Genomic DNA, 17,660 nt, shown 5'->3' with positions numbered 1-17,660 from the left:
TTTGAATGTAACCTGTATTCAGATGCCAGAGACAAATTATTTCATCAAATATACTTCATAACAGGACAAATTCCAACAGATTTAGACAATTTATTAACAATCAATTTGCCAAATGCAGAAAATGTCAATCAACTATTAGCGGAGTACATAGAGGAGTTTTAGTGGATAATTTAATACAAATTTCTTTTAATTTTTAATATTTTTTAATTTTTCATGCCATTTCGATAACCTAATTAAGCATTTTTTTTTCACTTGATACATTTATATAATTCTATAATATTTTTAAAACGCCACCTACAATATCTAAGTACAAAGGAGAAACTACATTAGTGATAATAATTTTACAAGAGAGGATAATTCACAAGAGAGATTACTCTGTCATCACGACAAAGATTGAAGATTGAAGATTGTAAATACAAAAAAGTCAATGTTTTATTTTTAAAAAAGTGAACCAAAATCCTTTTTTTTCAAAATAATACAGTTGAAATGTATGAGTTTACATTTTATAGATCTTTAGAGTAATGCAAGAGCCTTGCATACGAATATAAAAGTCTTGACACAAAGAAATTGTAGTATGGGAGAGAACTCTGCTACAAACTTATGCTGATTACCTCCCTTTCAACAGAAAAATTGTGGCCCCACAGGAAGCTGAAACTCATGGCGGAAAGAACAAAATACGTCTTTGTTTAGGTTGAAAGAAAGCATTTATACACTCGTTTAAGTCCATGATTGTTGACCGATTCATTTAAAAATATGCAGACATCCCTATTTCTTTAAGGTAATCACAAAATTTATATCAAGAAATGTCATACAACAAAGATTATGCGATATATAAACATGATGATAAACAAACGCCGGTAAAGTCTTCTAAAGATAAACACAAAATAATTTAAAATATACACAATAAAAGCTTTATGAAGTATAATAAATATGCAAATAAAATGTCCATTTTAAAATACTCACATTTATAAATTATATAAATCTCTGTAAACGACAACAAATGTTTCAAAATGGAAAGTTTAAAATTCAAAATTCCCATACAAGTTTCTCCCTCTCCTCTAGTCCAAATAATTATGACCTCTTGTAAGGCTATTATGATTTTTTTCTTTGATGCCTTACATCAGGTGGCGTCAAAGCTAAAAAATAAAATAGCCTTCCTAGATGTCAAAATTATTTGGACTACAGTGGAGTCCCTGGTGTCCGCGAGGCCAGTGATACCGCACATTAGCTGATTTCGTCATATTACCAAAGTACAAAATGTAACACAAATAAAATCGTTCTTGTTATTGTTTTAGCCTTCTGAAGGGATAAAAAACAATTAAATTGACAAGTTTTTGAAGAGTAAGATAATAACTGCAATCCCGTGATTTACAATATTTGGCCAATTTCCATTAAAAAATTACGTCATCAGATAAAATTTGTTTTATTTATGTCAAATTTATATCAGATTGAAATAATATTTGCTCTGCATCCTTGGCAGTGTGCTTGGATTAAATTCAGCCATATTTCGGAGTAGAAATTCTTTCCCTTAATGGCCTTATTCACCTTATCGCTAATCCCGGCTGACCTGGCCGCTTGAACTTTTGACGCATACAACAATCACTATTCCATTGTGGCGTCAGATATTTTGTTTTATGAAGTCAAAATCAAAAGAAGCTATTTTTGGCAGGCATGCGCGAAATCACCAGACATTGGAGGAACTCTCAGAACAGGGGTTTCCCTAATTTTGGACACACATTACACAAAATCTTGAGGGTGAAACCATACAAACAGAGGATTTTACGAAATAAAAGTATGTTATGAATGTGTTCATTATCCAATTATTGCCTTATTGGTTTTATCAGTTGAAATTCAGTCTGCACCAAAAACTTTTTCAACTACTAGTCAGAAGACCAATATTCTGACATTTTTCTTATTGGGCCAAACAAAATTTTGCAAAAACTTACTAGTCCGAATGAAATTTTACTAGTCTGGGGCATCGGACTAGTGGCTAACCGTGCAGACTGATTGAATGAAGTAAAGTCATAAGTCTTAGGTGCATGGATACACCTTACTGCACAGTACCTCTACTCCACCAATCTGAATGGGCCCACTGATCATGCTAAAACACAAAGGGGAACCATGTTGTAGTGGTTAGTACATCAGACTACTAACACAAAAGTTTCTGGTTTGATCCCTGTGATGGGAAGAAAATTTTAGGGACTGAATTTTCAGCTCTCCCTTGACATGTACAGCATTTGCAAGTATGGTCTTGAGAATATGATGATAGTCTGTCAGAAGGGGATGATAAATGGCTGACTAGTGTTAAGAGAGAGCCATATCTCTGGCACATAATAGACACCCTTGTAGATTTCAGAAAATAGCAGGCTAATGTCACTACAACTACAAGGCTGCACCAGCAAAGTGGAAAGGAATTAATATACAGATGTAGGTTGCTATAAATTGTTTCCTCATGCCAATCCACTATAAATAAATATGCTTAAACTAAAACACCTTAAAATAGACTGATTTACAGGAGTCTGGTTTACACTGTAAATAATTTATATTAACTTATTTTTTTTAATTTTAATAGATGGACAGAAATGAAATGGACATGTTGATAAATAATGGTGTAGGTTATCGATCACCTGAGAGCTCACAGACAACAGAAGACATCAAGACACCAGATGGTGCCATAACAATCCCAGTAAAGAAGCAGAAGAAAGGGTCACGATGGCGTTGTTCAGGTGTCATTACAAAAGTAGGAGAAAAGATTGTCTCGTACACTACAGAAGATGGCATCAAATATCGAAAGGGAGGTAATTACATTGTAGATTTTTAGTTTTATATCTTATGCTTATTTCAAAACTTTCCACTTTCCACAGGATTTGTATACATCATGTGGATCCAGAAATTTTCATATGTGGGGGACAGCTGAATGCCTATACTAAGAAGGGGTCTTTATTGGTGGAGGAAGCTGGAGTGCCCAGAAAAAACCACAGACCTTTGATAGGAAAACTGCCAATCCTAGTTAATTAAGATTTGAGTTGATTGCACCGGCACAAGCTTGGTTTGATCTCACAACCTCAGGGTTGACTGGCTAGTGATTACAGTTTTAATCATGAGGTGGCCATGAGGGAAGCATATGTCTTAGCAGAACAATGTTTACATGTTCATCTTATTTTTTTATGATTGAATAAACATATCTACTGAATATCTTTCCTTTCTATGTTTTGTGCATAATTTATGGAAGACTTATAATTTGTGTCTCAATTTCTTTTTATAGAAATGCATGGCCACGTTTATGTTCTCTTACCAAATGTTATGAACTGTATGCACAATGCTAATAACCACAAAACACAGATCAAGATGGAATTTTGGTGGGGTCACTTTTACCATTTTAAAGTAATATCCCTTTACAAATGGAAAAATTGATGAATTTTTTGTTTCTGTTCTTTAACTTATATGAAGTTTGCCACAACTGAATGTTATGAAACGTATACAAAATCATCATGAATGCTTATTACCACAAATCTCATATAAATTACAAATTTGGGTAGGGTCACTTCAACAGTTCTTGAGTTATTTCCCTTTTGAACATTATATGCAAAGGGGGGGGGCATCATCTGTATCCAATGGACAAATTCCCCATTTATTTTTTACAAAAATATATGACCAGAAAAAGTCAAAAACCATCAGAAGGAATAAGTAAATATGTATCTTGTAGGTTTGTAGATATATTGTCGATTGTAGATATAAGGATGTTTTAAAGACTTTTGCGTCAATTATCACCATTTAGTGCTTGGATCTGACAGGGCTACCTGGGTGATTTTATACTTTTACTTGCAGATTGTGTTTATCTTGAGAATTCAAATGTTGACCAACCATTTTATGTTTGTGGTATTAAAGAATTTCGATTGGTGAGTATAAATAGACAAACTGTATATATCTGACTGGTTTGTATTGAATGATCTGTGTGTAATAATAATGTTTATGTTCTCCTTCGCTTTGTTCATACGAACATAAAACTTTTCTGATCACTTCAAAGTAAGACAACTGAAGACTGGTACGAATTGAGAGATGCACCAAAGCAGTTTTGATAAACAAGAGGTATTACATTTACAACAATTTTATATTTATATCAAAGTCAAAGTTGTTGGCACAATCCTGGAATCAAAATCTACAAATACAAATAATATGAATTAGAACAAGAAAAACTTCCATACAAAAGCATAATAATAAATAATATCTAACTGATATATATAGCTGTCGAACTCGCTTTGGTGTTTTCTTGATAGTTAGAAAAAGGCGCCAAAAGAATTATATAAATGTCTTGAACCGAATTACTTCTTACTACACAAAGAAAAGTAAATACAAATATTTTATTAAGGTGGTACCCAACACTTTCACTAAAATTAATTTGGCTCGTTTAATTTTCATAAAATTTTGTCAAAGTATTTACTTTGACACTTTAACAAAAATATAAAAAATTAAAATTTTTTGAACCAACTGTTTTGTCAGAAAAATTACACTGGTTATATAGCAATTTGACAACCACCAATTTTGATCATTGAGAAGCTTAATATTCCTTTTACAACACAATGTAATTAAAACGTTTAGCTGACTTTACAGAGTTATCTCCCTGTAGTGTTAGGTACCACCTTAAATAGAAATATTAGTAGTAGACTAGTATGGTAATATAATTCTATGCATTAATTTATTTTCACTGAAAGTGTTTAGGACTTTATTAAAACTCTTAAAAAATGATGTCTGTAAGTCCTGTGGGCCGTCACAATATTCCTGGGCTGAAGGTCCTAGACCTTTTCTCTGTCTAAGGCATTATGTAGTTATTATTATAACCATTCATTTGTACTTCTATTTGTTTCATCTTTTTGAATTTTGTATTCACAGCTTCTCTTTGACCAGTCATGAAAGTTTAGTTAGATTTGATTTCTATTCTTGTAAAGTATTTAATGTCACTGGTGATATAATGTATTAAATTTTGTTTCAGTTATCTCCCTTGTATGTCAATTTTGTTATGAAAAAAATAATACCAATACTTGTGGGTTGTAATTGTCTACAGTCCATCATGATTACTAAGGAGGGAGGATTAAATTTAATGTTTACCCTTGTCTGTCTGCATATCTGCCAAGTTTTCAAAATGCCCATGGGGGTTTTGCGTGCAAGATGGCTGCTATACTCCTAAAAAACCTTCGAGGGGCCTTCAAATACAGTGTAATGTTGTTTTTTGGCTTCTTCATACATTTATGAGCCTCAATTCATTGTAAAATTGATTGTTTTGTTAAAATTGTGGACATAATTGCTCTTTAAAAATTTCAATTTGGGAGCCTCCATGGGGGAAATCCCCCGCAAATAGTGACAGTTGGCAGGTATCTGTCTGTATATCTGTCCTTACTTCCAATTGGTTTCAGATTTATAACTTTTGTTTTTCTAAACCAAATGTTATTATACTTATTCAAGACACTAGTTGCTATAAATTTCTGATCAAGTTTGAATTTGGAATGTGTCACATTCACTGTTCTTGGAACACAAAATGTCAATAAGTTTGAATTAATACATTGACTCTGCCATATTTACAAGCATGGGTACTGTAAAACCAACTAATTTTTGCATGCGAGTTATTTTCGTGACTTACGCAAGCAGAAAAATAACTGGAATATAAATCAACCCGAATATATGTAAAACTTGGATCTTCACATATAATTGATGTTGTTTGCCTTAAATTAATAAAGGCTTTTTCCCCTGGAGAAGAATCCAAATTTGAAAAAAAAGGCTTAAAATTATTCCCAAAAAGACAACTTTTTTCCCAAACAGTGCAGTCTCAGTAGTAATTGTGCATTAATACAAACTGAAAAACACTCATTTAAACATTTTTCATGTCTAAAATGACTAGATATGTGCAGATTTGAGGGTATCATCACTGAAAATAAAGGGGTCTTATTTCGATGGAGGGTTTAGCTCTTGAAAGAAGGTCTGCAAATTGAAGTTCCAGTCAAATTCATGGTTTATTATAAATCCCAATTTGATAAAAATGATGCATATTTTCCCAATAAAAAAGTGTAGAGGTAGTTTTGAAAAAAAGCCAACAATATCACTGCATATTAAACAACAGCAAGCAAATCTAAAAAATTGTGAAATTAAATCACCTGGAAAAGGGATAGTTTATTAGTTAGGACTAAATGCAAAATAAAGTATCCACGAAAAACAGTTGGTTAACAGTATTCTTTTATTAAAACTCTAAGAGCAGGAGTCTGTTAAAAAAAAACCCATGTCAAAGATATTTTCAGCCAAGGACTTTGCTGAGTACTAACTGGGAGCCTCAGTCTAAGGAATATCTAGTACACTTCTAGCTATTAATGAATAGTTTTCCCTTTTCTTGAAAAAAAAAATCAGCTGAAAATACTATGCTTGTCTTTATATGATTAATTGCAGTCTCAAACATTTATTACCCTAGTACAATGTCTCCCTCGTCATTGACCAGAATGAGGAATCTTCATCAGATAATGGTTGATAAGTTGTGTTACAATCCCCAGTCATTTCCAAACATAAGCCGCCAATAAAAAGTCCATTCTGCTGTGTTGAGAGCTTTCCTCTGTATAGTAATTTACAGTGAAATCATCCATTAGTTAGGACTCGGAGTCTGAGTGTGATTTACACAGGCAAATAAAAACACAATCAATATAACGCTGATGATGTTATTATTTGGTCAAAGAAACAACAAAATTTTCTTAGAAAACATAAGAAAAGGAGATATTGGGTGAAAATTGTTTAGACAGCTGATGATCTTAACAACACAATATAACAAAAATTTGGAAATGTTTTGTATGAATTAAACAGGATTTTTCTTAAAATCACATTTGACAAATGACAAAATCGCATTAATAAATACAGAATTATGTATAGTCCATTGCCTTATCCCAGATTTATGTCCCTTTGAATTAAACAGAAAATCGTATTATATGATGTTGACATAACCCTGAGTTATGCACCTTTGAACATAGAAATCTTCAATGTGTTTTAAATGCGAATTTACAAATTTATCATTGTAGTATTTCTTTTTCTGAAGAATGGTTTAAATTTTTACACCATTTTTGATATAAATCTGCACTTGCATAGAAATTCAAATATTGCTTTCTAAATTAACTAATGACACAATCTGCCATAGAGGAATACAAGAAATCAAAGCATTAAATGATTAAAGAATCAATTTAGATGAAAAAAAACAGAATTTTCAGAATTGAAGATGAAAACAACCTACAGTTAAAAATACTGGCCATATCAGAGGTTGTCAGTGCTTTTAAAGTTATAATGCTATGTTATATGGTTTAAAGAAAATAATGCCTTGATTACATAATTTGTGTATAGTCATTAAAAACCTTTATTGTTTTAGACAAAGAAAGACACATTAGTAGCTACCGTCAAATGGTACTTCAGATCTTCAGAGGTTCCACATAATGTGTACCAACATCTGGTCCATGACAGACATAGTGAAAGTAAGTACAAAATGTAGTCCTATAGAATGTATCAACATCGGTAAGCTGTCCATACATCACGAATTGGTTTTCGTTCTCTAACTTAAGTTTGCCTTACCCAAATATTATGAGACTTAAACATAAAACTCATTTTAAGTTTTAATTTGGAAGCCTTACTCTTACAGTTTTAGAGTTATGTCCCTTTATAACCTTGTATGCTAGCAGGGGCATCATATGTGTCCCTATGGAGACATTTCCCAGTTATTCATTTTTGACTTTCTCCACTCTTTATTTCGACATAGAGCACCATAATCTTTCTGAATACATACATGTATGTCATAATGTGCTTATTATAGCGGCATATATAAAGTTACTCTCTAAATTATTGAATTAAGCAAGTTTATTTGGAAAGGATCAATAAATTCATTTTAATCACCATGATGCCAGTTGAAAGCAGATCTTTGTTGTATTACTTCATAGACAGTGATGAACTTGTGTTGTTTAATTTCTGAAAAATTTCTTGCAGATACTGTAAATTTAGATTTTGCATGGATATTTGTAATCATAATATTTTGGGGAAAGAACAACAATGTGAGATTAATAATCCTGATTCAAGTAAACACTGCAAATAATAGATTCAACATTAAAAGCCCCTACTTTTAATTTTGTGATACCTACTTTGTCACTTATATTTGGCAATATTAAAAACATTGCAAAAATTTGTGTTTTGATTTAAGGTTGATTTTATAATTGTGTCTTGCAATATATATTTTGTTGATCCCCCATGTGGACCCCCTTACCTTCTGAGCATGAAATAAATTGATAAATAATATGTTTAAGATTACATCTGTTGTAAGGCGGCCAGGTGAAAACTTTGATATCAGTATACTGGTGAAACATTTACAAAGGATTACATAAAATTAACATTTATTGTTGTTAAGATCCTTATAATTTTACCAATATTTTATACACCTTGAGTATTTGTTGATATTTGTTTGGGAGTCTGACTTGTAAACGGAAGGAAACATTATAAGGACTAAGTGAAGTATATGATTGATATAGACAACAGTATATAACATGCTATTTCATGGATGGATGTTAATATCAGTGAAATAGACGCAGCAATTGATTTCATTATTGGTGAAATAGACACTGATAGTGTTTGATAATTGAGAATATTAAGGTTAGTAACGTTAAGATGATATTTACAAAGGAAATTGTTTGATTCAACGCTAATAAATTCATGACGGTTCGAGTATCAAACAATGTCGTTCAGCAATCTGTACTGTTAGCCACTAGTCCGACTATTGAAAATTAAAAAAAAAATTATATAGTCATATAGAGAAAGTTTTGATTTTTAGTTTATGGACAAGTAGTTGAAAAAGTTTTATACGCAGACTGCTTTTAGTGTCTTGGTACATATAGTTTAGCCAACTTGTCTTTTTCAATTGCCCTCGAAATTAAAATATAAAAGCTTAATTCCCATTTAGGAGCCATGGAAACTGTCAGAGGAATAAAATGGCATGTCCGAAATAATATAGTTTGTACCATCGGCATCGTCCAGAAATATTGTCCAAATACAACATTGACTGCTAAAATGACCAAATTTACCTTTAGGCTTAACTTTGCTACAACTCTTGACGTTCTGTATTTGATTCTTAAAATGTTTGTTTAAAAACATGAACTTATAAAAATTAGATTATCTGCTGTTTTAAGCAATAGATATTGTTAATTCAGTGCTGTACTGGGACCAATTCTATTTATTTTTGAGTTTTTTCATTGAAGTATTGGGAATTGGTTTTACCTAACGCCATAACCTAAAATTTTATTCAGTTTTATGATATTTTATTTTGAAAAAAATGAATTGAGTAGACAAATAATGTTTTGATTTTGATTGTTCACTGCAGTGATTACTGGTATGAGGGTTTGAATGGGGTTAAATGATTAAAGAATAATGCCCTTAAAAAATGAAGATAAGAGAATAACGGGCAAAAAAATGAAGATTAGAGAAATGCGTGGTCTAATTTTTTGAAGATTAGAGAAAAAAGGGGTTAAAATTAATTGTTTACAGAATAACAGACCCCCCCTCCCATCCAGACCCTCTTGTATTCTATGGTATGTTAGTTATGTAAGTGATATGTATTATTATGATAGGGTCGATCCGTCTTTAATCAGTGTTTTCACTCTAGATTAACAAAAATTAACTTTATATTTTTATAGAGATTCAACACTTATTTTGAATCAGTGTTATACTTTCATGAAATAAACATGTTAAAGATCAAGCAAAAAGTAAAGAATTAATTAGATTAAAAGAATTTAAAAAAAGTGGCTGTGACAGCAAACTTGCAACACAATGAAATATGAGGTCTCTACAAGGAAAACAAAATCTTCAAATTGCTCTAATTAATATAACCATTGTCCAAATATTTTTCCATCTTTTTTAAAGATTTCTTTAAATGCTGGGATTATTGAATTAATGATAATCGCAAAAATATAAGATAAAATATGATAGCTAACTAAAAATAGGTATAGTAGTGTAGCACTTTTTCATATCAGCAGGTGAAGTACTGTGAACATTCTTTGAAGTCATATTGTTTATTACTGATTGAGGGCATAACCTATTTAGGATCTAAAGATTGAGTTGATTAATTCCCAGGAATTCAGGAATAAGTACAGTGGAATCGTCAGGATTTCAGGATTATTAATGCTGATGCAGGAAGGGACAGATTATTTCCACAGGAATTCAGGATTTGGCACTTTTTTCTGTGAAATACATGATGAGACCCCCACCTACCCCTCGCATGTTTTGTCAGTAATTTTGTTTGTTGTTTATAATATACATCATTATCTTAGAGTGTTTTTCATGTACTGACTTTATCACATATAAGAAGGAGGAGATATGGTATGATTGCCAACGACTGTGCAGGATTCATTATATTTTGTGATGTACCAATTTTGTTGATTTTGTGGGTATTGGGAATTTGATTGTTTAATGAATGAAAAATTTTATATTTGTTTCTATACAACTGTTTAAAAAACTGCAAATAACCATAAAAATTTGTCTGTCATCGAAAAATTGGTACCCACTAAATTAAATGAATACACATTATCTATGTTCAATTAAGGAGGCAGACCTAGATTAAGGGAAATAACTCTTAAATCATCAGTACGTTTGTGTCAACCATTTTCATTGATATTTACTAAGCTTCTAGGTTACATAGATTATTTTCAATCTGTTTCAGGTAAATGCTTAAAATACATTATGAAATTTAACTTCAACAAATGCATCACTGATTTAAAGAGTTGTCTCCCTGAACCAAGGTCTACCCCCTTAAAATGCACTGGTCAGGATTGAAAAGGTAACGATTGTGATAATAATAAAAACAAATTTAAATAACACCCCCCCCCTTTTCACAAGTACATGTGCATGTCCCTAGTCAGGAACCTCATTACTAGACATCAGTGAATTGTCTTTTGTCAAATTGTTATGTTTTTTGATCATCTTGTGAATTTGATGTTAAACACAGATATCTTATATGTCTCTGATCAATTTATCTACAAGTGGTATAGACATTTTATAATTTATTGCACAAAATATTTACTGATTTACATTAGTACTGAACAAAACATTTGATTGATTTCTAGCTTTGTAGACTTTGATCATAAGAGGGATGTCACTTAGAAAATTATAAGTTTTCTATTAGAATTATTTATTATACAGCATTGATTTAATGTTAACTTCTAGTCGCAAAACACTGTACTTTTGCTTTGTATAAACTTAACAATTATTGATACAATATGATATATTTGACTTTATACATAAATTATAGTTTTGTCAATATTATAGCTCAATAAGATAGGTTTTTATACAACATGCTTAGGATATGAGGATATAAGCATCTGATTTCAAAGTTCTTAATTTTGCGATACTCACTCTTACAATAATTTTCATTAATAGAAACCTCACAATAATTTCTGAATGTACAGTTAACTAGAATTTGGCAAAGTGTAAACAAGATAATTTTTGTTTCTACTGCCAAACTATATACAAGTACCTGACGGTTCCCTATAGAGCCTCATCAAGTCATCATTAATAATAATAAACAATACAGCTGTTTTAAGTTACACCTAAATAACCAAGTAGACATAAATGTTAAAACTGATATGTGTAATAATATAAAATATTAATGATATTTCACATGTCAAGTTGTTAGACACCCGCACATGTATCATATGTGGATTGTGGAACGATCTAAAGCTTAAGATAAAACACTAGAATCAGGACACTTGTCAATTGTTAGACACCCACACATGTATCATATGTGGATTGTGGAACGATCTAAAGCTTAAGATAAAACACTAGAATTAGGACACTTGTCAATTGTTAGACACTCTCACTTGTATGACATATGTGGATTGTGGAACGATCTAAAGCTTAAGATAAAACACTAGAATCAGGACACTTATCAATTGTTAGACACTCGCACTTGTATGACATATGTGGATTGTGGAACAATCTAAAGCTTAAGATAAAACACTAGAATCAGGACACTTGTCAATTGTTAGACACTCGCACTTGTATCATATGTGGATTGTGGAACAATCTAAAGCTTAAGATAAAACACTAGAATCAGGACACTTGTCAATTGTTAGACACCCGCACATGTATCATATGTGGATTGTGGAACGATCTAAAGCTTAAGATAAAACACTAGAATCAGGACACTTGTCAAGTTGTCAGACACCCGCACATGTATCATATGTGGAACATTCTAAAGCTTAAGATAAAACATTAGAATGAGGACACATGTCAGGTTGTTAAAAACCTGTACATGTAAGATATGTGCAACAATTGAAAGTTATGGATAAAACACTTAGATGAAAACACATGTCTCTTTGGTTATATCTTAAACAGTTAAGTCTTTTAATAGGAATACTGGATATCAAAACAGACCACACCAACTAACAACATTTGACTGATATGGGTTGCGTTCAATATTGTAGCGGCTATGTAGTGCTACGTAAATTTTTGTCTACTGATTGAGTAGCTATAGCTGCATGTTCAATAGTCATAAATCTACGTAGTCCAAAGTAGCCGCTACAATATTGAACTCAACCCTGATAATTAACAGGCATATGAACCAAGACACATATATATATGTTCAATGTTACTGGAACAAAAACTAGATTTTTTTATCTAAGAAAAAATATTTAAACATGATAAAAGTAAAAAGAAAATAAAAATTTCACAGTCGGGGAAAAATTAAAAATATTAAAAGGTTAATAGGAGTAAAAATGTCCCCTTTATTTTACCCCTCTAATAACTTATTATTGGAACATTGGAACATTTGTAATTTATAACTTAATAATCAGTGTTGGGAAATTGTCCCTAAGCCTAAATAAGAAGTGGAAAGATTTCTCCTTGACAATGCATACATCGGATTGAGTTAATTTAAACAAGACATGTTACTGGAATGATACTGGAATGATAATCGATTTGTGGCTTAGATATTGTTAGATTCCACAAGGAAATGAAATGAATTTTCTTTATGATATGGAGCAGTAATGTTATTAGTAGTAGTTTAGTACACATTGATTCAGAAGTGAGATATCTGTTTGTTGGGGGTTAATTGGGGGTATAGAATTATGCAAAAAAGAGGTATGCATTTTCTTTTTCTTTTTGTCCTGCACTTGATTGAGAAGTATGATATCTGTTCCCTCGGGGTTACAATAAGGGATAAGGGGATACTATATTTTCTGTTCCCTCTAGCTAACAATTAGGGATAAGGGGATTTCTGTTCCCTCTAGCTAACAATTAGGGATAAGGGGAGACCATATTTTCTGTTCCCTCTAGCTAACAATTAGGGATAAGGGGATTTCTGTTCCCTCTAGCTAACAATTAGGGATAAGGGGAGACCATATTTTCTGTTCCCTATAGCTAACAATAAGGGATAAAGGGATACTATATTTTCTCACATGTACATATATAATGGAGAAATTGTGTTATTTGCAATCATTTAGTACATATTGATCAGATCTGAGATATCAGGATATTAAATAAGTAATGCAACAATGTCCAATTTATTTCAAGGTGTCAACTTGACTTAATGATGTGGGTTATTACTTAGTCCCCTAACGACATAGTTGAAGGGGACTTTAGGTTTGCACTCCTCCGTCTTTCTGTCTGTCTGTCTGTCTGTCTGTCTGTTGTATTGTTTTATCATGACAAGTTACAGATTAAGTTAGAATTTAATTCGAAACTGACAATTTTGTGCAGAGTTATGCTCCTCAAAATTTAGAAAATTCACTCAAATAATCAATTTTTCCACAAATTTTGTTCATCATTATAATGGTCTGCTTGTCTTATAGCTAATCAGATTCTGACTTATTGTTGTCCATTGATGAACATTTTTAATGAAGCATGACAATGAGTGATATCAGGTGTATACAAATTTATCTTCAATACCACTTTAGTACTGACTGATTAATTTTGATAGATATATATATTTACCAGTATATATATATAAAATTGTTGAATACACTTTATGGATATTTATACATATAAAACTGTTAAAAAAAGTGCTATGATCAATGTTATGGTATAAAAGAAATATGAATCAAATAAACTAAGTCTGACAATGATATTTTGAGCCAGACGTTTCATTTTGACAATTTCTCAAAGTTCATATATAAGAATTGGAAGATTTGGTTTAATTTGAATGAGACAACTATATCCACCAGAGGAGAATGTTGACAGCTGTTATAGTTACAACTATATCCACCAGAGGAGAATGTTGACAGCTGTTATAGTTATATAAGGATATGTTTAAGTATGAGACAACTATATCCACCAGAGGAGAATGTTGACAGCTGTTATAGTTATATAAGGATATGTTTAAGTATGAGACAACTATATCCACCAGAGGAGAATGTTGACAGCTGTTATAGTTATATAAGGATATGTTTAAGTATGAGACAACTATATCCACCAGAGGAGAATGTTGACAGCTGTTATAGTTACAACTATATCCACTAGAGGAGAATGTTGACAGCTGTTATAGTTACAACTATATCCACCAGAGGAGAATGTTGACAGCTGTTATAGTTACAACTATATCCACCAGAGGAGAATGTTGACAGCTGTTATAGTTACAACTATATCCACCAGAGGAGAATGTTGACAGCTGTTATAGTTACAACTATATCCACCAGAGGAGAATGTTGACAGCTGTTATAGTTACAACTATATCCACCAGAGGAGAATGTTGACAGCTGTTATAGTTACAACTATATCCACCAGAGGAGAATGTTGACAGCTGTTATAGTTACAACTATATCCACCAGAGGAGAATGTTGACAGCTGTTATAGTTATAACTATATCCACCAGAGGAGAATGTTGACAGCTGTTATAGTTACAACTATATCCACCAGAGGAGAATGTTGACAGCTGTTATAGTAATATAAGGATATGTTTAAGTATGAGACAACTATATCCACCAGAGGAGAATGTTGACAGCTGTTATAGTTATATAAGGATATGTTTAAGTATGAGACAACTATATCCACAAGAGGAGAATGTTGACAGCTGTTATAGTTATATAAGGATATGTTTAAGTATGAGACAACTATATCCACCAGAGGAGAATGTTGACAGCTGTTATAGTTATATAAGGATATGTTTAAGTATGAGACAACTATATCCACCAGAGGAGAATGTTGACAGCTGTTATAGTTATATAAGGATATGTTTAAGTATGAGACAACTATATCCACCAGAGGAGAATGTTGACAGCTGTTATAGTTATATAAGGATACGTTTAAGTATGAGACAACTATATCCACTAGAGGAGAATGTTGACAGCTGTTATAGTTACAACTATATCCACCAGAGGAGAATGTTGACAGCTGTTATAGTTACAACTATATCCACCAGAGGAGAATGTTGACAGCTGTTATAGTTATATAAGGATATGTTTAAGTATGAGACAACTATATCCACCAGAGGAGAATGTTGACAGCTGTTATAGTTATATAAGGATATGTTTAAGTATGAGACAACTATATCCACCAGAGGAGAATGTTGACAGCTGTTATAGTTATATAAGGATATGTTTAAGTATGAGACAACTATATCCACCAGAGGAGAATGTTGACAGCTGTTATAGTTATATAAGGATATGTTTAAGTATGAGACAACTATATCCACCAGAGGAGAATGTTGACAGCTGTTATAGTTATATAAGGATATGTTTAAGTATGAGACAACTATATCCACTAGAGGAGAATGTTGACAGCTGTTATAGTTACAACTATATCCACCAGAGGAGAATGTTGACAGCTGTTATAGTTACAACTATATCCACCAGAGGAGAATGTTGACAGCTGTTATAGTTACAACTATATCCACCAGAGGAGAATGTTGACAGCTGTTATAGTTACAACTATATCCACCAGAGGAGAATGTTGACAGCTGTTATAGTTACAACTATATCCACCAGAGGAGAATGTTGACAGCTGTTATAGTTACAACTATATCCACCAGAGGAGAATGTTGACAGCTGTTATAGTTACAACTATATCCACCAGAGGAGAATGTTGACAGCTGTTATAGTTATAACTATATCCACCAGAGGAGAATGTTGACAGCTGTTATAGTTACAACTATATCCACCAGAGGAGAATGTTGACAGCTGTTATAGTAATATAAGGATATGTTTAAGTATGAGACAACTATATCCACCAGAGGAGAATGTTGACAGCTGTTATAGTTATATAAGGATATGTTTAAGTATGAGACAACTATATCCACAAGAGGAGAATGTTGACAGCTGTTATAGTTATATAAGGATATGTTTAAGTATGAGACAACTATATCCACCAGAGGAGAATGTTGACAGCTGTTATAGTTATATAAGGATATGTTTAAGTATGAGACAACTATATCCACCAGAGGAGAATGTTGACAGCTGTTATAGTTATATAAGGATATGTTTAAGTATGAGACAACTATATCCACCAGAGGAGAATGTTGACAGCTGTTATAGTTATATAAGGATACGTTTAAGTATGAGACAACTATATCCACTAGAGGAGAATGTTGACAGCTGTTATAGTTACAACTATATCCACCAGAGGAGAATGTTGACAGCTGTTATAGTTACAACTATATCCACCAGAGGAGAATGTTGACAGCTGTTATAGTTATATAAGGATATGTTTAAGTATGAGACAACTATATCCACCAGAGGAGAATGTTGACAGCTGTTATAGTTATATAAGGATATGTTTAAGTATGAGACAACTATATCCACCAGAGGAGAATGTTGACAGCTGTTATAGTTATATAAGGATATGTTTAAGTATGAGACAACTATATCCACCAGAGGAGAATGTTGACAGCTGTTATAGTTATATAAGGATATGTTTAAGTATGAGACAACTATATCCACCAGAGGAGAATGTTGACAGCTGTTATAGTTATATAAGGATATGTTTAAGTATGAGACAACTATATCCACTAGAGGAGAATTTTGACAGCTGTTATAGTTACAACTATATCCACCAGAGGAGAATGTTGACAGCTGTTATAGTTACAACTATATCCACCAGAGGAGAATGTTGACAGCTGTTATAGTTACAACTATATCCACCAGAGGAGAATGTTGACAGCTGTTATAGTTACAACTATATCCACCAGAGGAGAATGTTGACAGCTGTTATAGTTATATAAGGATATGTTTAAGTATGAGACAACTATATCCACCAGAGGAGAATGTTGACAGCTGTTATAGTTATATAAGGATATGTTTAAGTATGAGACAACTATATCCACCAGAGGAGAATGTTGACAGCTGTTATAGTTATATAAGGATATGTTTAAGTATGAGACAACTATATCCACCAGAGGAGAATGTTGACAGCTGTTATAGTTATATAAGGATATGTTTAAGTATGAGACAACTATATCCACTAGAGGAGAATGTTGACAGCTGTTATAGTTATATAAGGATATGTTTAAGTATGAGACAACTATATCCACTAGAGGAGAATGTTGACAGCTGTTATAGTTATATAAGGATATGTTTAAGTATGAGACAACTATATCCACTAGAGGAGAATGTTGACAGCTGTTATAGTTATATAAGGATATGTTTAAGTGTGATTTAAAATAATGTATGTTTACATGA

At 32.2% G+C, this 17,660-nt stretch overlaps 1 protein-coding gene across 4 annotated transcripts in view; it reads left to right on the top strand.

Annotated features, from left to right (window-relative positions):
* The first annotated feature begins 627 nt into the window (after window positions 1–627).
* The window catches only part of LOC143057830 (uncharacterized), a 98,315-nt gene continuing 81,282 nt past the window's right edge, over window positions 628–17,660 (top strand). For 3 of the 4 annotated variants that reach the window (XM_076231258.1, XM_076231257.1, XM_076231254.1), the window contains exons 1-4: window positions 628–778; window positions 2,573–2,798; window positions 3,829–3,899; window positions 7,391–7,493. In XM_076231258.1, coding sequence (XP_076087373.1) covers window positions 2,573–2,798; window positions 3,829–3,899; window positions 7,391–7,493 — 400 coding nt within the window. In that variant the 5' untranslated portion in view covers window positions 628–778. The remainder of the gene's footprint in view (window positions 779–2,572; window positions 2,799–3,828; window positions 3,900–7,390; window positions 7,494–17,660) is intronic. The other variant, XM_076231256.1, reaches the window with a different exon arrangement.

Source organism: Mytilus galloprovincialis, chromosome 13 (genome assembly GCF_965363235.1).
Source record: "Mytilus galloprovincialis chromosome 13, xbMytGall1.hap1.1, whole genome shotgun sequence".
NCBI lineage: Eukaryota > Metazoa > Mollusca > Bivalvia > Mytilida > Mytilidae > Mytilus > Mytilus galloprovincialis.
Note: the sequence above shows the minus strand (reverse complement) of the source record. Positions and strands in the feature narration are given on the sequence as shown.